Source organism: Apodemus sylvaticus, chromosome 23 (genome assembly GCF_947179515.1).
Source record: "Apodemus sylvaticus chromosome 23, mApoSyl1.1, whole genome shotgun sequence".
NCBI lineage: Eukaryota > Metazoa > Chordata > Mammalia > Rodentia > Muridae > Apodemus > Apodemus sylvaticus.
Genome location: NC_067494.1, coordinates 31,662,158 through 31,684,835, shown reverse-complemented (window position 1 = coordinate 31,684,835; position 22,678 = coordinate 31,662,158). Strand labels below are relative to the sequence as shown.

The window sequence follows — 22,678 nt, the reverse complement described above, 5'->3', positions numbered from 1 at the left end:
TCTGTTGACCAGAGATCCGGGGGTCCTGCACCTCACCTCTGCCATTCACTCAGTCCTGAACTGAGGTGAGGGTTTGGTAGGGATGCTGAATTTTCTTTCTATCACTAGACATTGTATTTGTTTGAACAAAAATGGTGTATTTCCAATTTCTTTTCCAATGGCCTGTTTATTCGCTGGATGGTTATAATACTGTGAGCGAAATCCTGAGTGAGCTATGCCAGAAAAAGAGATGCTCACAAGTATGTCTTCATTTACCAGCTCCATCCAATTCACTGCTGTAATTGCCACGTTGTCCTGTTTACCTCTGACAACTGGTCAACACCTTGCCCTGTTACTCCAGTCTTAAATACTATAGAAACTCTCAGATCACACATTGTATACCACACAGTTATCATATGTACTTAGATCACAGAACGGCATTAAACAGTGAACGAGTTGCCATTAGAGTTCACAGAGACCAGACTGGAGGCAGAGACAGAGGATCCTAGTCCCACAGACAGGCTCCATGCAGGTGGTTAGAGAGCTGCTAAGGAAGGCAGTGGAGAGCTGCAGGGCTGCAGGGCTGCACCAGGCCTCAGGACTGAGTGAACTGCAGAGGAGAGGTGCAGGACCCCAGGATCCAGCAACTGAGATGCAGACCCACATTAGCATGGAGCAGCAGATGAACTGTCAGCCAGTGATTCAATCAGGAGGCATTAGCAATGTGGATGGAGCTGAAGCCTGAAGATTTTCAGGAGTTTTCTGCGAGCAGGCTCCTGGCCACACAAATAGCCAGATGGCAAGTGTATAGGGGCCATAATCATGGCAGGGGACTTCACCTCTCTAGGAGTCCAGGTGGGGTGAGATAAATCCTCAGACCTGCTTCTCTGAGATGATCTGAGATGCACATGTGTTCACTGCTTTCCACATACTTTGATAAATGAATAGGTGACATATTTTTACCTTTAGGATTAAGTTAATTACCAGACATTGCATCATAGATGGTCCTGGGCCAGCACGTGTCTGTGGGAAGAGTGAAGTGTCATGTCACCCAGCCTCTGCTTTACACTCAGAAGGCAGTCAACTTCTCCTTGTGAGGTGAAGTCACCCATGACAAGGCCCTGTTTTGTACAGTGATGAATAATTCAGAGCTAGGCCCGGCTTAGTCTCCACTACACTACCACCCAAGGATAAGAAAGAAAAAGGCACAAACAGCCTAGGGCACTCTGATGCCCTGGGGTGTGAGGCTCTGACACCCATCAGTCTCATGGGTTCCCACCAGCCTGGTCTGAAGTCAACAGAGTAGATTTCAGAGATGCCACCAGAAATACGTTTCCTTCCTTCCCTGAAGATGCACAGGTGTCCAAGAATCACCCAACACAGCTTTTGATGAGGACTGCAGATCAGACTACAGAGGAAGAGGAGCAGCAGGGAGCACCTGTGATACAAAGAGGTGTGGATTACAGTGTGCTCCTCAGCACCCAGCTGCACACCCCACGCTATGTCCGTTCTCAGACACTCCCCCACATCACAGACCATGGCACTCAGCTGCCCAATCCTTTCCTCTTTCGTTTTTCTTTCTAGATTTTTTTTTACCATGACAAGCTCAGGTAAGACGTGGCTTCAGACGACTCTAGAGCTATAAGTCTAACACAACAAAAGCTGTGAATTAAAAATGAAACCAAAAAACCAGGAAACGTGAAAATATCAGCAAAGACAAAAGGCCAGCAAAATATAACTGTGTTTCTGTCTTTGCTGGCCTTTTAGCTCTTGTTTTCTTTGTTTTGTTTTGTTTTGTTTTGTTTTAGAAGACAACTTTTCTTTTTAATCCTCCAACCTGTCCCTAAGATTTGAATGTAATCGACAACAGGCTTGGATTCCTCTGGTAATCCTCCTGATACAGCTTTCCACATACTGGAATTGTAGGTCTGCAAAAGTAAAGTAAACAGGTTGATTTAAAACCTTCTATGCAATAATAATTCTTAAAAATAATTATATTGACTTAAATATCGGATATATCACCTGACATTAGATGTATCAACCTGTGCTCATAGGGAAAAATTTAGAACATAGTAAACATTGGCAATCTTTATCACAGATCTGTATTTTGACTCTAGACTCTGTACGGCAAAAGCTATCAATGACAACAGTGGGCTCCCAGGTCACTTTACCTGCATAGACACAGGTGACTCCAACTTCAGATACAGAGACATTGGCGTCATAGTTCCACATGCTCTGAATAGTGACTACGCAGAGTGACCAAGTTAAATGAATGAATTTTGTTGTTTTCTTTGATCTTTGGACAACATGGGACTATGTAGCCCAGGCTGACCTTGAACTTGATAATCCTGCATCAGCCTCCTGAGTGCTGGGATTGGAGGACTATCCCACAATGCCAACTCCTTGAATAGTCTGCTCATTCTGATCATTTTGTCCTGAGGGCTGTCCTAAGCCAGTAGCTACTCATGAACAGATTTGACCTTAGGTATAAGAAGTTTTACACTGGATCATGCCATCGGCAAAATACAAACAAGACTTTAATCACGGCCTGGGGGAAGGTTTTGTTGGTTATGAGGAGGGAACACCTCATTTCAGGCTTTTTTTTTTTTTTTTTTTTTTTTGGTATGGTATTTGGATCCTTGGTCCTTGGATTCTCTGTCCTCTCATGAATGCTTTCCTGTTCCATCCTTCCTCTGACTACAGAGGTGTGCAGACTCTGCCTGCCTCCTGTGCCCAACAATATTCATATCCCTGTAGAGTGGGGACTCAATACTAAGAAAGGGTACCATTTCAGTGGACAAATAGCCAATAGCCACTGTGATGGACAGGCTTGGAGACTTTTGGGACCCATTGCCTTGCCCAACTAATATGACCAAGGAAAAGAGTGAGGGCTCAGCCTGCTCCTTACCTTTCTTTGTCTTCAGCTCTTGATACTGAATGCAAAAGTGAGTGTGATGAATGGGGACGGTACTGCTATACATAGAACCACTATGCGGGTGATACTTAGACCCTGGGAGTCAGATGTGTGTTGGTTGTTATTTGTTGAAGGTTGATTCTGGGTGGTATATGTAGGTTGGGTGGTATTCAGCATCTTTATTGTTGATCCTTTAAAAAAATATCAGAAAAAATATGGATATAGCTAAAAACAAACAAAAACTAAAACAAAAAAAGACCTCCATCATCAACTCTTTCTCTCTGAGCAGCCCAAGGAATTCCTGTGGATAACTTTGTTCCCAAACCCTAGATAGATGACTAGGATGTGTGTGTAAGATGTTCTTACAGAGTTTATTTTACTCCCAAAGAAAGCACATGTCTACTGAACTATAAAAAGTATGCCATATTTACTGTGGTTAGAACTGTATGGAAGTTGGCATCATTGGAGGTGTCTAATTGTGCCACGGAAAGGTAATGAAGCCTTCAAAGTGAGGTTGGAGTTGGTGGGAGGACAGCTCTACCTGAGGATGAGAAGGCTGGAAGTGTACAGTGATGCACACAGACTTGGGGGTCATTAGCAGGCCATGCAGTCTGCGCTAGTGGTTAATAGGGAATGAGAAAGACTGGGAGGTTAGATGAGAAAGAGAAATCCTCGTGGTCATCACTGGATCCACAGACAGGAAGACCACCAATGAATCACTCATTCAGTCTATCAAATTTTCCATTATGCACACATGTTCACATCCATACATGGAAGTCATCAGCCTTTTCAAGAGAACTGCCATACCTTCCCCCCCCCCACCCGTGGATGTTTCCTTGTGGTAACTTAACGACTGACCTGGCATTTCTCTGGAGTATGTCATAAGGCAGTGGCTGAAATCTGCCCTGGAGAGTGTCCTGAGACTCTGGACTAGTTCCCTGTCATTCTCCCAATGCCTCATGGTCCTGATGGCATCAGCATGACTCACAGTCCAGGTCATGTTTGTAGGATAAAAGTAGAAGGAGTGCTGTCCATCAATGCTGAAGGCCCAGAGCCCATCAATGAATTCTCCTTGATTATATTGAGATTTTATTTTGACATGCAAAGTGTGATTACCTGCAAATGACGCACAGCAACATCATCTTCCACCCTTTATAGAGCCATCACCTCCTCAATGGTCCCGTCTTTCTCTGCACACCTACAGATCTATGTTCTTTCCTCCCTGACTCACGGTTTTTTACACATTGGGTACCATGAACTTCAAGGCTGGGTCACTCTTCAACTCTCTTTTATGCAGATACATCCACAACCCCATTCCGTCATGTGCTCTGTACTCCCTCTTTCTTACTTATACTCTCTGTCTTTGCACACTGTCTCACACGTGCCCTTGGACTTAAATAGCCCTGACTCCAGGTTCGTCATCTCATCAAAAATGTCCTTCAGGCTTTGGGGTAAATCAGCACACACCTCGGGGGCATTTCCCTCCTCTTTTCCATCCTCAAAATGAAGGAGAGGATTTCCGTTCACTGAGCACTGTCCAGGTGAGCTTCGATACTTGACAATGAAGTTGCAACTTAGAGAGTCTGTACCTGTGAGAGAAGCATGCAGGTGAGGTCCAGTGGGAGCAGGGGTCCAGAGGAGTGACAGGTCTCTAGCTCTCAGAATCCCTCTGACAGGAAAAGGGTTAGGAAGAGAAGCCTCTAAATCAACAGGTCCACCACCTTCTGGATCCTTAAATCTGCACCATCTTTAACTGTCTTAGGTTGATAGGACTCCTCAGATGCACATATGTCACCAGGGAGATTTATCTTACAAGTACTTATAGTGACTAATATCAAGTACTGTAGTATAAAAGATGTCAGACAGCATCCATGTTTCTGGGGATGAAAATCTAGCTGAACACACAGGGGAAAGGGAGGCATCATAGGACACATGGAGCATTCAACATGGACCTGGTGTTCAGGAAGACCCTGGAGTAATGCTGCAGCCTGGCATGGAAAGGGAGCTGCCAGCTGTGAGCTCAGCGCTCATCCCTGTTCCCACTGGGCCCCTTCACACAACACTGTTGGCATCAGATCTCAGGTTCTCCCACGCTAAACCACACACCTAATCCATTCTCAAGGAGAGACCTCTGCCTGTCTGTGATCTGCTTGAAGTCCCAGTCTCTCTCCCCTTCTTTCGGTCCTGGTTTCCCAGCACACTTAATGCCCTAGGTTTTCCCAGACTTTCACTAACAGCCAAAGAGGACACAGCACCCTAGAGCTATCCTGATGAGAAGACTGCATAAGGAAGCAGGCCAGATCTACTCAATGTGTGCATATTTACTGTCCTGTGTTTGTGTGAGCACTGACATTCAAAATTAAATAATGTTTTATAAGAGGAACATTTAACAAGTTTGCAATATAATGACACTAAAAAAATGCAAAAGGAGTGCTAAAAAATAAAAATAAAAACAACATATTTCCCTTTCCTCCCCAGCCTTCAGCTGTGAGGTAACTGGTGCAGACTTGGTGACTGCTTTCCTGGTCCCTTCCACCAGGTTCCTCCCCGACTCCCCACTCTGCCTCTTCCACCTACTTTCTTCTGCATAATGTGGTTCCTTCACTTTTGTTCTTCAGAATTGCTTTTGCTGTTGAGTTCCTTGGCTTCGCATATTCCTATATGATGAATGTTTCTGTAATTACAAAAAAAATCACATGCTGGGATTTTGTTTGGAATGAATTAAATCTATAGATGAGTTTGCTGAGAACTGACAGGCTTTATATGTAGAGCCTTCCAAGCCAGCATGCCTCTCCCCTTAGATCTCTTTCATCGGGTTTGGTGTAGGTTTTAGCATCCTAATCCTGACCACTTGCAATTTCCATGTCCATTTGTGTCTCTTTACATGTAGTTCTCTATTGAGGAAGTCATTGCATTCCTTGGTGTATGCATAGGGGTCATGGAGTTAGTTTTCTCCCATAGTGGAAGGACTCATTGTTTCTTTTCCTTTTTATTTAAAATAATAATAATTATTATTATGACAAGAGTATATACTGTTGCTGTCTTCAGATATACCAGAAGAGGGCATCAGATCTCATTACAGATGGTAATGTGATCTCATTACCATGTGGTTGCTGGGATTTGAACTCAGGACCTCTGGAAGAGCAGTCAGTGCTCTTACCACTGAGCCACCTCTCCAGCCCTCACTGGTTCTTTATGTCTTAGGATCTTGGTTAACATTCTTACTCTTATTCTTTTTTTTTTTAACAGATGTTGTGGACATTGCATGTAGACATGTCACTCTCTCCCATACCCCCTTTCTCTTATTCTCTGATCTGTGTTCTTGACCAGGCCCATTGGTTAGTGCTTGCAGCTTCAGTAGGATGGTGGGATGGAAGAACTCTGATTCCCTCTGCTCCCTGGCTCCACTGGAGGGAGCAGCATCCAACCACTCACCATGAAGTCTGATTTTGGTGTTGTTTTCTGTTAAGACTGTTTAACAGGATGGAGAAGATGCTTCCTGGAGTAGGTAGAAAGTTTTTATCAGGAACGGATGTTAGCTGCATCAAATTGTTTTTATATGTAGCAACTGATAGAACCCTGTGGTTTGTACTAAGACTGATTATGGCAGATGGTAACCGATAATTTTGAATACCGAAATTTCTTGTGTTCTTCAAATAAACCCTCATTGGTCTATATTCTATATCTATATATATTTCTGGATTTGATTTATTTTCATTTTTGTTGTTTTCTCTTTGTTCTGTGTTAAAGACAGCTGCTGATCTACAGCTTTCCCCTCCCCCTCCTGTCCTTCCCTTCTTTTTCCTCCTCTCCTTCCTGTCCCTCCTCCTCTCCTTCCTGTCCCTCCTCTCCTTCCTGCCCCTCCCTTCTGTCCTTCCTCTCCTTCCTGTCCCTCCATCCTTTCTGTCCCTCCTCTTCTTCCTGTCCCTCCTTATGAAAATGCAAGTCTGCTCAGAGGCCAGAGGGATCAGCTCCTCAGGAGCTGGAGTTACAGCTGCCATGAACCCCCACACACCCCCACACCCCCAGCCCATCCCCCCCCACCCCCACCCCAACCCCCACCCCCCCACCCCCACATGGGCAGGGGAATTGAACCAATTGAACCGGGATCCTCTGCAAGAACAAGGTGTGGTCTTGACTGCCAACCCATCTTTCCAGCCCCCAAATTACATTTTTTGTAAGAAAAGGTTATACATTATAGATTTTGTGCAAGTCTGACCACTTCCTCCCAGAGATTGCAGGAGAATGACCAGTGCTTGCACGGCACTGTGCAGACTGCTTGGTGCATTCCCACTGGGTGCTCAGTACCTGCACATGCCTACAGGAAGCTGAATACTTACGCTTCTAAAGCTACAGCATAGATTGTGAATTAACCTAAAGGTTTTCTGCACCTTCCTGCTCCATACTTGAATTCTTTACTCCTACCCAGAGATTCTTCTTTCATAGTTTGGACTGATAATTTCTTAAGGCCATACATATTCTCCTGAGCTCCTGAGCATAGCTGTCACAGTCAGTAGCACGGAAGAAGCTGAGCATGTGGGAGGTGTTCTATTTTGTCAAAGGATTTTTCAGCATCTAATGAGATGATCAAGTAGTTTTGTTCTTTGAGTTGGTTTATATAGTGTATTGTGTTGATGGATTTCTGTATATTGAACTATCCCCGCATCCAGGGATGGAGCCTACTTGATCTTGATAAATGAACATTTTGATGTGTTCTTGGATTCAATTTGCAAAAATTTGAATATTTTTGCACCAATATTCATAACAGAAATTGGTCTGAAGATCTCTTTCTTTGTTGGGTCTTTGTGTTTTAGGTATCAATGTAACTGTGGCTTCATAGAATAAATTAGGTAGTGTTCCCTTTGTTTCTATTTTGTGGAATAGTTTGAGAAGTGTTGGTATTAGGTCTTCTTTGAAGGTCTGATAGAATTCTGCACTAAAACCATCTGGTCCTGGGCTTGTTTTTTTGTTGTTGTTGTTTTTGTTGTTTGTTTGTTTGTTTTTGTTATTTTGGTTTTTTTTTTGGTTGGGAGAATTTTAATGAATGCTTCTATTTCCTTGGGGGGTTATGTGACTTTATTTTAATGGTTTATCTGTTCCTGATTTAACTTTGTACCTGGAGTCTGTCTAGAAAATCATCCATGTTGTCTAGATTTTCCAGTTGAGTAGGATCTGATGATTTTTTGAATTTCTTCAGTTTCTGTTGTTATGTCTCCCTTTTCATTTTTGATTTTGTTAATTTGGATACTGTCTCTGTGCGTCTACTTAGTTTGGCTAAGGATTTACCTATCTTGTTGATTTTCTCAATGAACCAGCTCCTGCTTTTGTTGATTCTTTGTTTTACTCTTTGTCTCTTTGTTTCTACTTGGTTGATTTCATCCCTGAGGTTGATTTTTTTCATGCTGTCTACCCCTCTTGGGTTTATTTGCTTCTTTTTGTTCTAGAGTTAACTAGGTACTGTTAAGCTGCTAGTGTAGGATCTCTCCTATTATTTTATGAAGGCACCCAGAGCTTTGAATTTTCTATAAGTTTGGATATGTTATACTTTAATTTTTGTTGAATTCTAATTCTTGCCTCTCATCCTGTGGATATCATTGACGTTAACTGGCCTTGCTGTCTCTGACTGGAGCCTGTCCCTCGTATGAGCCTGGTTAGGATGGGGTTCCTTGGGTCAGGCTGTCTCGGGGTCTGGGAGGGTCTGGAGCCCCTGATGTGTGAACCTTACTGTGGCAGACCTCCAGGGAGTCAACCTGACTCAGGTGTGGGTGTGATGAGGGTGCTGGAACACAGGGTCTGTTTCCAGGCACACATAAGGACCAGAAGGATGATGTGTATCCAGCATCGTAGGAGGGTAGGAGGTCCTGCATCCTCTGTGCCAGGGGTGGGGAGTGGTTAGGACAGGTATGGGATGGGGGAGGGGTTCATGCCTGATAGTCTGATGGTATCAGAACTTCTGGGGATCAAGATGGCTCTGAGGGTGGGTGGGGGCAGGGGTAGGGCTTGAGCACATGATCTGCTCCTGGGCACAGGTGTGAACAGGAATGAAAGTGTGTCTCTAGCAAGGTCTTTACATTGATGTAGCTATTCACATGACTGGTTCAGTTTTTAGGCCAAGACTTGATTCATGAAATAGATAAATGTTAAAGAGTATTTTCTCAGGCAGTGGTGCTGCCAGCCTTTACTCCCATCAATAGGGAAGCAGAGGCAGGCAAATATCTGCATTTAAGGCCAGTGTGGTCTACACGGGTTCTAGGAACACCAGGGCTGCCAATATAAAACATGTCTAAAATAAAATCAGCAAAACCCGAAAAGATAATAGAAAATATTTTCTGTGCACGGGAAAAGGACATCTCAGAGCTTAATGCTCTTTCCAGAGAGGGTGCTCCACCATCAGAACTGTGTATTTTTCTGTTCTGTGAAGAAAAGAAAATAAAAACCACTTACCTCTGACTGACAGACAGAAGTGCACAGAAACTGAAAGGATGACTCACCTTTCCTCTGGTGGGTTATGAGAAGAAAGCCTGTTGTCACTATTGTCATCTCTTCCCTCACAGGATCTGTCACTTACAAACTTTCAGAGTACTTCACATCTGCCTGTGGGTTGTGCTGTCTAGCTACTCTCTTGGGCCTCTGTTTGAGATGCTCACTTGGTAACGAGGAGGAACATACAGACAACCAGTTAGACCAACGTCATTTGTTAAAGATGCTTTCTGTTTTCCATTTTGTATTTTTGGACTCTTTATCAAAGATCATGTACACACAATTGTGTTGTTTTTCTGAGTGTTCAGTTCTATTCCAATGATCAATGTGTCTGTCTCTGGACCAGTACCATGCAGTTTTCATCACTATTGTTCTGTAGTAAAGCTTGAAGTCGCAGATGGTGATTCCCCCTGAAGTTCTTTTATTGTTAAGAATTGTTTTCACTATTCTGGGTGTTATGTCTTTCCAGATGAATTTGAGAATTGTTCTTTCCATCTCTCTGGGGAATTGTAGTGGGGTTTCTATGGGGATTGCATTGAATCTATAGATTACCTTTGGTAGGATGGCCACTTTTACTATGTTAATTCTGCCAATCCATGAGCATGGGAAATCTCCTCATTTTCTGAGATCTTCTTCGATTTCTTTCTTGAGGAACTTGAAGTTATTGTCCTATGGGTCTTTCGCTTATTTGGTTAGAGTTAACCCAAGATATTTTATATTATTTGTGGCAACTGTGAAGGGGCTGTTTCCCTAATTTCTTTCTCAGCCTGTTTATCATTTGTCTAAAGGAAGGCTGCTGATTATTTGAGTTAATTTTATGTCCAGCTACTTTGCTGAAGTTGTTTATCAGCTGGAGAAGTGCTCTGGTAGAATTTTTGGGCTCACTTATGTATACTATCAAATCACCTGCAAACAGTGATACCATTACTTTTTCTTTGTCAATTAATATCCACTTGATCTCTTTTTGTGGTCTTATTGTTCTAACTAGCACTTGAAGTACTATATTGAATAGATATGGAGAGAGTGCTTATCCTTGTCTTGTCTCCAATTTCAGTGGGATTGTTTCAAATATGTCTCCATTTCATTTGATATTGGCTGTTGGTTTGCAGTAAATTGCTTTTATTATGTTTAGGTATGGGCCTTGAACTCCTGATCTCTCCAATACTTTTAACACAAAGGGGTATTATGTTTTGCCAACTGCTTTTTCTGCATCTAAGGAGATAACCACGTGACTTTTTTCTTTGAGTTTATTTGTATAGTGGATTATGTTAATGAATATTCATATATGAAAGCAACCTTGCATCCCTGGGATGCAGTCTACTTGAGCGTGGTGAATGATGGATGGTTTTGATATGTTCTTAGATTCAGTTGGCAAGAATTTTATTGATTGTGCTAGAGAGATGGCTCAGCGGTTAAGAGCACTGACTGCTTTTCCAGAGCTCCTGAGTTCAAATCCCAGCAACCACATGGTGGCTCACAACCATCTGTAGTGGGATCTGATGCCATCTTCAGGGGTGTCTGAAGACACCTACAGTGCACTTATATATAATAAATAAATCTTTTAAAAAAGAATTTTATTGATTATTTTTACATCGATATTCATAAGCAATATTGGTCTGAAGTTCTCTTTTTCTGGTGGGTCCTGTGTCTTTTAGGTATCAGGACCTATTAATTGTGGCTTCATAGAATGAGTTGGGTAGTGTTCCTTCTTTTTCTGTTTTATAGAACAGTTTGAGGAAACTTGGTATCAGGTCTTCAGCCTGTTTGCCCTTTGCTCCCCTCTTCCCTTTTGTCTGCACTTTCTTGTCTGATGCTTTCTCCTTTCCAGCTGTCTTTGTAGGCTTCTCATCCCCCTGGGAGGGGCAGGCTTGTGGGACAGCCTTGCAGAGCTGCACTTGGGCTCCTCCTTCTCCACTCCATAGTGCTCACCTTACTCTAGGGCATCATGAAGGCTCAGCTTGGGGTGGGCGAGCTGTGCATCCAGCCACCTGATCTGTTACTGAGCCGCACTGCCTGGCCTCCACCACGTGAACTGCTGCGACCTGTCTTCTTCTGGCTTTCATACTCTGTTGAGCAGTCTGGTATGACTCTGATAGGTCTAGCTTGTTTGTTACTTGAACCTATTCCCTGGGAGCTTTTAATATTCTTTCCTTGTCCTGTGCATTTAGTATTTGATTATTATTTAACAAGAGGATTTTCTTTTCTTATCCAATTTATTTAGTGTTCTAGAGACTTCTTATACCTTTGTGGCGATCTCTTTCTTTAGGTTGGGGAAGTTTTCTTCTATGATTTTGTTGAAGGCATTTTCAGGTCCTTTGACCTGGGAATCTTCCTTCTCCTCTATCCTGATTATTCTTGGGCGTGGTCTTTTCATTGTGTCCTGAATTTCCTGGATGCTTTGGGTTAGGAGTTGTCATGTTTTGAATGTTCTTTGACAGTTGCGTCAATCTCTTCTATGGTGTCTTCTACACCTGAGATTCTCTCTTTTATCTCTTGTATTCTGTTGGTGATACTTACATCTGTAATTACTGACCTCTTTCCTAGGTTTTCCATTTCCAGGTTTGCCTCCATTTGTGTCTTCTTTAATGTTTCTATTTCCAAATTTAGGTCTTGGATCACTTTATTCAATTCCTTCACCTGTTTACCAGTGTTTACCTGTATTTCTTTCAGTAAGTTATTGATATCCTCCTTAAAGGACTCTATTGTCTTCATGAGATATGATTTTAGGACAGATTCCTGATTTTCGGGTATGTTGTATTCAGGGCTTACAATGGTGGGAAAACTGGGTTCTAATGATGACCAAGGATTTTAGATTCTGTTGCTTATGGTCCTGCACTTGCCTTTCACCATCTGGATATCTCTGGTATTTGTTGGACTGGGTGACTGTCTGCTTATCTGCCTCTTTTGACCCTGGGTTGCTTCAGATCTCCTGGTAGGCATGAAATATTGGCTGTAGAGGCCACCTGTTGGCCCTACCAACTGAGGCTCTTCATCTGGGCAGAAAAGCTGCTGCTCTGTTGCCCTAGCTGTAGTAGATCTCCTGGGAGGCCTTCAGACTGTTGGGTCTACAGTGCAGTAGTCAAGCTGTTGTCCAGTTGCTCTGAGTGCAGCTGATCCTCAACTGCTGAGTGCATTGGATCCTAAACTGCTTTCAATGCAGCAGGTCCTCTAGGATGGGACAGGATATGGTGTCTTCGCAGGAGCAGACCTTCTAGGAGTCTGCCCCAGCAGAAAGTACTGGGCAGAAGGAGCAGAAGGGACAGAAAGGAAGTGGTTTTCAGGAGGGCTAGAGTTTTAGTGGGTGATGGGTCTCACGTCCAGCGGGCTCCCAACAGAAATCTGGGACTCTGTGTGAGGAGTGGGGGGAATTCTTGCCAACTGCTGTGAGTGCAGCGGTTCCTCTAGGATGGGTCAGGATTTGGAGCCTTCACTGGAGGAGACCAGCTAAGAGTCTCCTATTGGCACATCTTCAGAGAAGCCTTGAGACCCTAAAGCTTGGAAGGAGCCTCTAGAAGGAGCGAACATGAAAATGCCTGCACCCAGCAGCTCACAACAGGCCACAATTCCTGGGAGCCAAGGCTGGTCCGTGCATCCATCATGAGAATAGTAGGAGGCCGGATGGCAAAGCCACAGTGCTCACAAAACAGTCAAGAGGCAGCTATCAAATCTTCTGACTGAGGGGACTACAGAAAGCCCACCACAAAGAGCTGCCCAGGTCAGGGCATCCTCATGATGCAGCACACAGCCTGGCCAGAGTGCAGCAGATAGGAAGCCAACCATACAAACACCACAGAGCCCAGGAAACGTTTTTGATTCTGAAACATTCAACTTTATTGTTAAATTTTCTGTAGGACTTGCCATGGGTTTAATAATATTAGGACATATTCTCTTATTAAGAAATGTGTTACAAGGTTGGAGAGATGGCTCAGTAGTAAAGAGCACTTGCTGTTCTTGGGAAGGTCCTGGGTTCAGCTCCTAGTACTGGAACCATCCGTAACTCCAGTTCCACAGGATCTGATGCCCTCCTCTGGCTTCTGCAAGCACCAGATACACATGTCACATACCTACAGGAAAATTACTCTTACCCATTAAGAATAGGAATTAGTAGATCTTTTAACAATGTATTTGCACATTAATTACACACATAATTGGTTTCACTCTAGTTTGGTCCTATCACCCTTTCAATCACCTCTCATGTCGCCTGCCGACTCCTGTCAGGGCGCTACTTTCCCCCAGTGACTCACTCTCTAGTTTCATGGGAACATTCATTAAATTAAAAATCCTAGCTGACCAAATGAGGTAATTTGGACTTATTTCTAGGAGTGTGTTCAAGGGATGATTTCCAAGAACACTCACTCCTTACTAGTGACCACACTGATGAATACAACCAGCACTGGTACCATTAACTGTAAAACTTTCTCAGTAACTGAGGAAACTCATGAGGCCCTTTGGCTCCATGAAGGGATGATTGACAGGCCTGCTCTTAGTGCAGGGACCATGCAAGTTCTCAAAGCTGCTGAGAGGTCAAAGGCACAGCAGTGAGGCCGTGGCTAAAATCAGCTTTCTCCAACATCCATGCTTCCCTATGCCATGAGGTATTGAATGCATCTTGGATGGGGTGATATGGACGTTTGGTCCAGTAAATGCTTTTACCTGCACGCCTTGGGCTCTTCCTCCTGGGACAACATCTTGGTGGTCTGGTTGGGAACCTCTCCTCTTGTCTCCTTTGGCCCATCTTTCCTCTGTGGTTTGTGGCAGTCGATGCAACAGGCCCTGAGCAGCTGAAGATTTCTGTCTGGGAAGGGTTTGAAGTGAGAGCCTGTGATTCTGAAAGTGATTAGCCCTTGATCCCAGCAGAGAAGTCTGAAAGTCACTTCTTAGCTTATGCCCTGACATGTCATGACCCCTGACTAACAAAGGTGATTTAGAGCTCCAGGTCCCCAAAGTCCTCTGAGACAGACCCATATCTAGAGTTGACAGCCATTATTGCATGTAGCACAGAGGGTAGTAAGAGAGAGTTAATGAGTAGTCCTAATTGGCTGTGTGAAAGAACCTTTGCAATTATTCTGGGGATGAATATAGGCTCAGTGTCCCTGCATGGGTCATGATAGGAGTATGTGCAAGAAAGGATCTCACAAGCTTGTTTCAGTCCATTCTCATGGTCTGGGCAGAAGATAGTTTATTGAACTGTTTAGAGCAGACTCTCAACAGATCCGTTTTAGTTGCTAGAAAGATGCTCAGTGGGTAACTGGCACTTGCTATGCTAACATGGGGAGCGGAATTCCCATCCCTAGTACCCAGTGGGACACCTATTGCCAGTCCTCTGTAGAACAACCCTACCAAGGACCAAAAGAAACCTCAGTCTGCTCCTTACCTCCTTGGGTACAACATTTCCTCCTGACACATTGGTAAATGCAGATAATAAAGAATATGATGAGTCCCACAGTGATATATACTTCCTTATAAGGAACGTGCCCTGTAGGTGGAAGCTGGGTGGGTGATGTAACCTGGGTGATATCAGGGGACCTTGGTGTTGACCCTTTAAAAAAAAGATAGGAATGTTTCAGGTAAATTTTAAAACACATCATCTCCCCCAGGCAGCCATGAGGGACTCAAATATAAGAATTATTTTACAAAGTACTGAGTAGAGAGAGAAGTGGGAGTTGTATTTATGATGTCTTGACATAGCTTATTTCATTACAAAGAAAAGTTAATGTCTATCAAGCCATCACCAAATTTGACAAATGTACTCTGGATATCACTTTCTGGATGTTGGGAAATTAGTGATTTTTAATTGTGTCAGAGTAAGATAACAAATCCTTTAGGAGTGATGGTGGAGCTGGTGGGAGGACAGCTCTACCTGAGGATGAGAAGGCTGGAAGTGTACAGTGATGCACACAGGCTTGGGGCTCATTAGCAGGCCATGTAGAGCCTGGACCACTGGTTTACAGGGAATGAGAGGGAAGGAGGAGTCCCTGTGATCATCACTGTCTTTCCAGACAGGAACACTACCCAGGTATGACTCACTCAGGCTACCAAATTAGATGAACTGCCTTCTGATAATCGAGGTAATGCCTACTTGGCTTTTCCTTGTGCTGCTTGAAGAATTCATTGAGTTTCTGACTGCCTTCTGCTATGGAGAAATTCAGATGTTTCATTAAATCCTTATCACCTTTCCATTTATTCATGATATCCCCTGACACAGCATTAGTCGGTCTCCAGCTCATAGTCACAGTGTCCAGGGTGAAGAAGTACTTTTCATTAATGTTGAATAGCCAGCAGGCACTAAGGAGTTGTCCATAGCTGTGCTGAGAAAGCATGGTGGCCTGTAAAGTGGGGTAACCTGCAAGTCACAGACAAAACCATTATTCTTCACCTCCCATCTATCCATCACCTCCTCCAAGGTCAAGTCCTTCTCTACATATACCCTGTGCCTGCAAGGTTGGGCCAGTCCTCAGCTCCTTCATACAAATACACTCACCATCACATTCCCATATGCCCTCTCCCCTTCCTCTATTGTCAGTGTCTCTGCCTCTGAACTCTATCCCACACTTACCAAGACTCTTCTCCACCTTGTTCCTTAACTCCTGGCACAAATTTTCCAGATGTTCTGTCAAACATGACCGCACTTTAGTGGCATTTGCCATCTTCCCCAGGTTACCTAAAGGTGTGGCCTTGTTTTTGATATCAAACTGAAGGAAAGGTATTTCATCCACTGAGCACTGTGCTACACACCAGAGATGTTCTTCTGTCTTGATGATCAAGTTGCAACTAAGAGTGTATGTATCTGTGAGAGAAATATGCAGGTAAGTTCCACAGTGTGAGCAGAAAGCCATAGCACTCCTGTTTCCGTGACACCAAGTATTCTTCTGAAGGGCAAATGTCAGAGAAGCAGACTCTAGTTAAGAAGCCCCGCAGTTCTTCACCCTCTTTTCTATGTAATCATTGACTGTCTCAGGCTAGGAGGACCCCTCAGATGCATACCATGATACACCGAGGACTTATTTCAAAAGTACTTTTAGTAACTTTCATCAAGTACTGTAGTATAAAATATATCAGACAGCATCCATGTTCCTGGGATGGAAATCTAGATGAACACACAGGGGAAAGGGAGGCATCACAGGACACATGGAGCATTCAACATGGACCTGGTGTTCAGGAAAGACCCTGGAGTAATGCTGCAGCCTGGCACGGAAAGGGAGCTGCCAGCTGTGAGCTTGGCGCTCATCCCTGTTCCCACTGGGCTCCTTCACACAACACTGTTGGCATCAGATCTCAGGTTCTCTCACGTTAAACCACACACCTAATCCATTCTCAAGGAGAGACCTCTGCCTGTCTGTGATCTGCTTGAGTCCCAGTCTCTCTCTCCTTCTTCAGGACCTGGTTTCCCAGCACACTTAATGCCCTAGGTTTTCCCAGACTTTCACTAATAGCTGAAGAGGACATAGTACCCTAGAGGTATCCTGTTAAGCAGCCTGCACAAGGAAGCAGGCCAGATCCAGTGAACTTGTACACATTTAATGTCACACCAATCCCAGTAGATTCTGTGTGACACATTCCACAGACTGAGGCATTAAACCTCAAAGAGAGGAGGTCTCCTGGGAAAGGTTGTGGAACTCTCTAGCTAGAGGGTAATTCTGAGCCTTAGTTCTCACCTATAAGTGATTCTGTCACAATCAGGAAGACTGATGTTATCTGTGATTGATCATCTAAATCTGTTACATGGGAAACATTATACCTGATTGATTTTGCATTTCCTTGTGCCAAATGGTTATGACAATTGTGCCTGCTTCACTGGATACATCATTTGAAATGGTAATACCAACTCCTCCTGTATAAGAACCCTTACTACAGAGCTCCTAAATACATTCAGATTCAAACCTCTGTGTTTGTTTCTGTTTGTCATCCACCAAACCTGTTCAGGTCCTGAGAACCAAAACCCTGATTTTCCCTTGGTCGTGATATGCACCCCCCCACCCCCGGGTCAGACCATGGCGTTCACTGTCCTGTGTTTGTGTGAGCACTGACATCCAAAATTAAATAATATTTTATAAGAGGAACATTTAACAAGTTTGAAATATGATGACACTAAAAAAGCACAAAAGGAGTGCTAAAAAAAATAAAAACAACTTCTTTCCCTTTCCTTCCCCAAAATTCTGCTTTGAGGTAAACTGGCACAGGCTTGGTGGCTGCTTTCCTGGTCCCTTCAACCAGCTTCCTCCTCCCCCCCTCTCTGCCTCTGCCTCTTGTTTCCTTCCAATCTCTGTGGTTTCCCCTGCTCTTATTTCCCTATCCTAACATTCCTGAGGCTTGACCTTTCCCTGGAGAGGCTGGGATTCCTACTCACTAAGTAGATGTCACCAGAAGACTGGGTGAAGGTGAACCTGAGCTCTCTGGAGCCCAAGAACTAGCCTTGTGATTGTGAACTGAAGGCCACAACCTTGGATCAGGATGAAAAAACACAATTGTTACCTGTAAGAAAAATCCACTTAGAAGTTTGATTTTGGGAAACTGTGTTGCTTAATGAGAAACAGAGAATGGTGCAGGATATTTAACGAAGCCTGACTTCAAATTTGGGCCAATAAAAAATTAATCATGCAGGTCTGGACGGGGGGTCTTGATCTCTAAGATTAAGAATTGACAAATGGGACCTCATAAAATTACAAAGTTTCTGTAAGGCAAAAGACACTGTCAAAGGGACAAAACAGCAACCAACAAATTGGGAAAAGATCTTCACCAACCCTTCATCCGACAGAGGGCTAGTATCCAATATATACAAAGAACTCAAGAAGTTAGACCCCAGAGAACCAAACAACCCTATTAAAATGGGGTACAGAGCTAAACAAAGAATTTTCACCTGAAGAACTTCAGATTGCTGAGAAGCACCTTATCTAACCAATGGAGTACTATTCAGCCATTAGAAACAATGAATTCATGAAATTCTTAGGCAAATGGATGGAGCTAGAGAACATCATACTAAGTGAGGTAACCCAGACTCAAAAGGTGAATCATAGTATGCACTCACTAATAAGTGTATATTAACCTAGAAAACTGGAATACCCAAAACATAATCCACACATCAAATGAGGTACAAGAAGAAAGGAGGAGTGGCCCCTTGTTCTGGAAAGACTCAGTGAAGCAGTATTCAGCAAAACCAGAACGGGGAAGTGGGAAGGGGTGGGTGGGAGGACAGGGGGAGAAAAGGGGGATTACGGGACTTTCGAGGAGTGGGGGGCTAGAAAAGGGGAAATCATTTGAAATGTAAATAAAACAATATATTGAATTAAAAAAAAGAAATGTTCAGCACCATTAGGGAAATGCAAATCAAAACAACCCTGAGATTTCACCACACACCAGTCAGAATGGCTAAGATTAAAAATTCAGGAGAGAGCAGGAGTTGGCAAAGATGTGGAGAAAGAGGAACACTCCTCCACTGCTGGTGGGATTGCAAGCTGGTACAACCACTCTGGAAATCAGTTTGGCAGTTCCTCAGAAACCTGGGCACGACACTTCTGGAGGGCCCTACTATACCACTCCTGGGCATAAACCCAGAGGATTCCCCAGCATGCAATAAGGACACATGCTCCACTATGTTCATAGCAGCCCTATTTATAATAGCCAGAAGCTAGAAAGATCCCAGATGTCCCTCAAAGGAGGAATTTTTTGATACAGAAAATGTGGTATATATATATACACAATGGAGTACTATTTAGCCATTAGAAACAATGAATTCGTGAAATTCTTAGACACATGGATGGAGTTGGAGACCATCATCCTAAGTGAGGTAACCCAGTCTCAAAAGAACACTCATAGTATGCACTCACTGATAAGTGGATATTAGCCATAGAAGCTTGGAATACCGAAGACACAATCCACAAATCAAATGATGCCCAAGAAGAAGGAAGGAGTAGCCCCTGGTCCAGGAAAGGCTCAGTGCAGCAGTGGAGGGCAATACCAGGACAGGGAAGTGGGAAGGGGTAGATGGGGAAACAAAGGAGGGAAGAGGGCTTATGGGACTTGCAGGGAGGGGTGAAATCAAGGAAAGGATAAATCGTTTAAATGTAAATAAAGAATATATCGAGTAAAAAAAAAAAGAAAGAAAAGAAAAAGTTGGCACAGACACCTGGTGACCAAGAAGCCATACATGTTTTAATCGCTTGGATCTACCACCATATAAGAGCTATGAACAACTAAAGGAAAAACTTCTTTTTGCAATAGAAGAGACAGAGGGATTTGGGCAAGAATGACTGCAACTTGTCCTGGAGGAGCTCTTGCATTTAAATACCCCAGCCAAGAAAAATTGCAGATAGTGGATATAAGCTGTTCATTCTGTACAGTTAATTTTCTGTATAAATGTTTTCTGTTCTTCCACAGAAATATGCAAAACATTTCATCATTTTCTACGTTATTTATTATTTCCTTTAAATGACTGACCAGGAAAAAAATCATCCTTAAATTTTGATGCAAGCAAGAGAATGTATTAAAAAGTATCTATCTATATAACCGTATATGACAGTGACTCTAGTGTTATAGAGCACCAGGTGTATTACACATGGCAGCTGTTCATTCACAAACCTGAATTTGCTTTGCCTTGTTTCTGTTGTCCAGGGGACACGTGCAAAGGTTCCATGTTCTCCCTAAGTGACACTGGATTGTGCTGAGCTGCATGGCTGTTCAGGAAGGGATTTAGGGCTTAAGCCAACTCTGACTTTAAGTGTATTTTTTAAAATGCTGCTGGTTTTTCTGAAGACAAGTACTTCAACTTACTAAGTTGTACTAAATGAATAGTTTGGGTTTTTTTTTTTTAATCCCGTCATTATATCAATCAGTAAACAGAGAAGTGGTGTAAGAGTTCCAGTACCATCTAGGAGCAGCTGGAATTGATTGCCTGAATAGCAGAGGTTTGTTTACATCTTACTTTTGGATGTTGGCTATTTGTGGAAGTTTAAAGAATCAGACATTTCTATACTTAACATTTTTAAACTTGCAATGTTCTTCAAATGTAATTAATAATAAATTGATAATTTAATACTTAGGGATACATAAAAGATTCTGAACTTTGCTGCTTTTGTGCTCAAGATTTTCTTTTATGAAATCAAAGCTGTTATAAATGGATTGGAAAGCTGCAGAAGTATTTAAACACTCACACTAAGAACTTTTATTAGTGTTTGAATGTCCCCCACCGCTTCCTTTCTAAACTCAAAATGTTTCTAAATCCAGTAGGTTATTAAAAATCCTTTGTGCCCCTTATTTTATATAGAGCAATTTTTCTCCAAATGATTCTGATTTTCTTTTCATTATAAGGGCAATCATAGCGTATGAAAAATATTAAAATGTAATGCGAATGATACTGCTACTTTTAGCAAATTGGGCTTCCTAATTAAAATAAAACATTAATTCCACTTTAATCCTTTCAATATGTACTGTGAAGTTCATTAACTCAAATTTTTGTAACTATGAAGTTCACTTAGAATTATAAATTCTCTCCACTAATTTAGTTTTGCTAAGATTTTATTTCTCTACTTTAGATTATGTTCTTTAGTTTTATTCAGAATTCAAAAATAAAAGCCGTAGGCGACTTAGTTGAATAAACTATTCAAAAATCTGGTTATTCTCAAGGTTAAAGATTTTTTTAATTCTAATATATGATATGTTATATAGCAAATGATAGCCAGTCTTCAAAAGTCCTGCATAAATTATTCTGTAAAATAATAAACTTGCTATGATAGAAAACAATGACCATGATGACATCAAATGTCTCAGAAGGAAGCATTTATACTCAGACCTCCAGCGTTTAGTAAGGGACACATTGTTACAGCGTCTCAGGAAAGTGCGCAGTAGTGCTGCTTAGACAAGCTCTCTAAGATGCTTGGCACTCATCAAGTAGGCTAGACATTCTTGCCAGAGGCCAGGGCTGCTGCTGCATCACACTGCCTAGTCCTGACCATGAAAGCACACAGCACCAAGCCCAGCTCTTTCGCAGGAGGAGGACCTGGGGTCAAGTCAGTTCTCAGGGCTGTGAGCAGGTCCTTTATAACCTCAGCTTTCTCATCATACTTTGGACACGCGGGGCTTTCGGTGGTCAGCAAACTGCCAGAATTCTCTGGAGAGAATGCACTGAAGCTGAGCCTGGTGTCCACACCTGTAATCCCAGCCCTTGGTAGCAAAGGAGAGCAGGGATTGGTTCAGATGCTATAGGGTGGGCAATGGACTGAAGCCTTGCCTTAAAACAAAAGAACCCACAAAAAGAAGGAAAAGAAAAAGGGGCAGGGAATGGGAAGGTGGGTGGTGTGGCTGTGCTGTCCCTGGATCTGCAGAAGTTCCACAAAATGGTGAACAGGAAAGTGGGAAAGGGCACAGCCTCCCTCGGGTGCAGCCCTTTCTCCTGGAGGAGAGCACTGGCACTGTGCCCAGCATATGCAGTCCTGGAGACTGGGATTTAAACTTCCTCAGGACCCCAGTGGTGCTGAGGACATCACCAAGAACTCCCTTCTGCCTGCTGTGATCTTCATCCCTGTAGCCCCTCCCCCACCCTACAGCCATAACTTTTTTCATAACTTCTTCTATCCACTGCAGCCTGGGTGGGGTAAAGCCAGGCAGAACCAGGGTTAAGGGGAGGAGAAGCCCAAAAGTTTCCTGGTAGCCCAGGACTGCAAGAATTCCCTGACTTAGCCAGTCCTTGTTCAGTGCCCCAACCCCCTCCAGGTAAACCCTAGGAACTCACAGATTGACAGCGTCCCCAGAGAATTCAGCCAAAGGAAAAGATTCCACTTGGTGGTTGCTGCCCTTGCCATCATCCCTCTGAGACCCAGCTGTGTGGCCAGAGCTGTGGAGAGAATGAGAATTCCTCGGTGCCACCCCGCAGAGGACACAGGGCAGAGAACTGAGAAAGTTCCAGGCACCTAGGCTGTGAATTCAGGACTTTTCCAGCCAGGAAAAGGCAGGTTCCTAGTCCACCTTTTCCCGCTTCTTTCTGGGAATCCCTCCAGCACCTCTTGGCTCTGAGCCTCCCTCCAGAGGGCCGAGGTCCCTGTCCCCGAGGGGTCAGGGCTGGCCTGTTGAGTGTGCAACTATGCACTGAATGCTGAGGACGTGCTTTGCGGGGACCCCCACACCCCGCGGTCCCTTCATCTCACTCACCTGCAGCTGTGCTCTCCGCGGTCCTTGGGAACTGAATAAAGAAACGGAGAATAAAGTTGCTGCCTTCAGCTCCTCCTCTACAAAGTGTGGTCAGAATCAGAGAAATTTATACTGGGAGCCAGTTCCTGCCCAGTGAGAAGCCACACCCATGCAGGCAGCACAGGG

General features: G+C 43.5%; 2 protein-coding genes across 7 annotated transcripts in view; one reads left to right on the top strand and one right to left on the bottom strand.

Moving 5' to 3' along the window:
- The window catches only part of Lrp11 (LDL receptor related protein 11), a 253,624-nt gene that overhangs the window by 140,650 nt on the left and 90,296 nt on the right, over window positions 1-22,678 (top strand). The window lies entirely within an intron of this gene.
- On the bottom strand, window positions 13,215-16,157 carry LOC127674102 (retinoic acid early-inducible protein 1-beta-like). The gene is made up of 5 exons (XM_052169966.1): window positions 15,930-16,157; window positions 15,453-15,716; window positions 14,748-14,912; window positions 14,027-14,168; window positions 13,215-13,407 (listed from the first exon to the last, which is right to left on the bottom strand). The coding sequence occupies exons 1-5, from the start codon at window positions 16,018-16,020 to the stop codon at window positions 13,299-13,301; spliced, it is 771 nt and encodes a 256-aa protein (XP_052025926.1). The 5' UTR covers window positions 16,021-16,157; the 3' UTR covers window positions 13,215-13,298.

Excerpts from the sequence above, each read along its gene's own strand:
- LOC127674102 (XM_052169966.1), bottom strand. The coding sequence starts at position 16,020 with ATGGCAAATGCCACTAAAGTGCGGTCATGTTTGACAGAACATCTGGAA. Across the intron at positions 14,169-14,747 it reads GAAATGTTGTACCCAAGGAG|ACAGAAATCTTCAGCTGCTC; the intron begins GTAAGGAGCAGA and ends AACCCTTCCCAG. Across the intron at positions 13,408-14,026 it reads GAAGAGCCCAAGGCGTGCAG|AAGCCAGAGGAGGGCATCAG; the intron begins GTAAAAGCATTT and ends TGGTGCTTGCAG.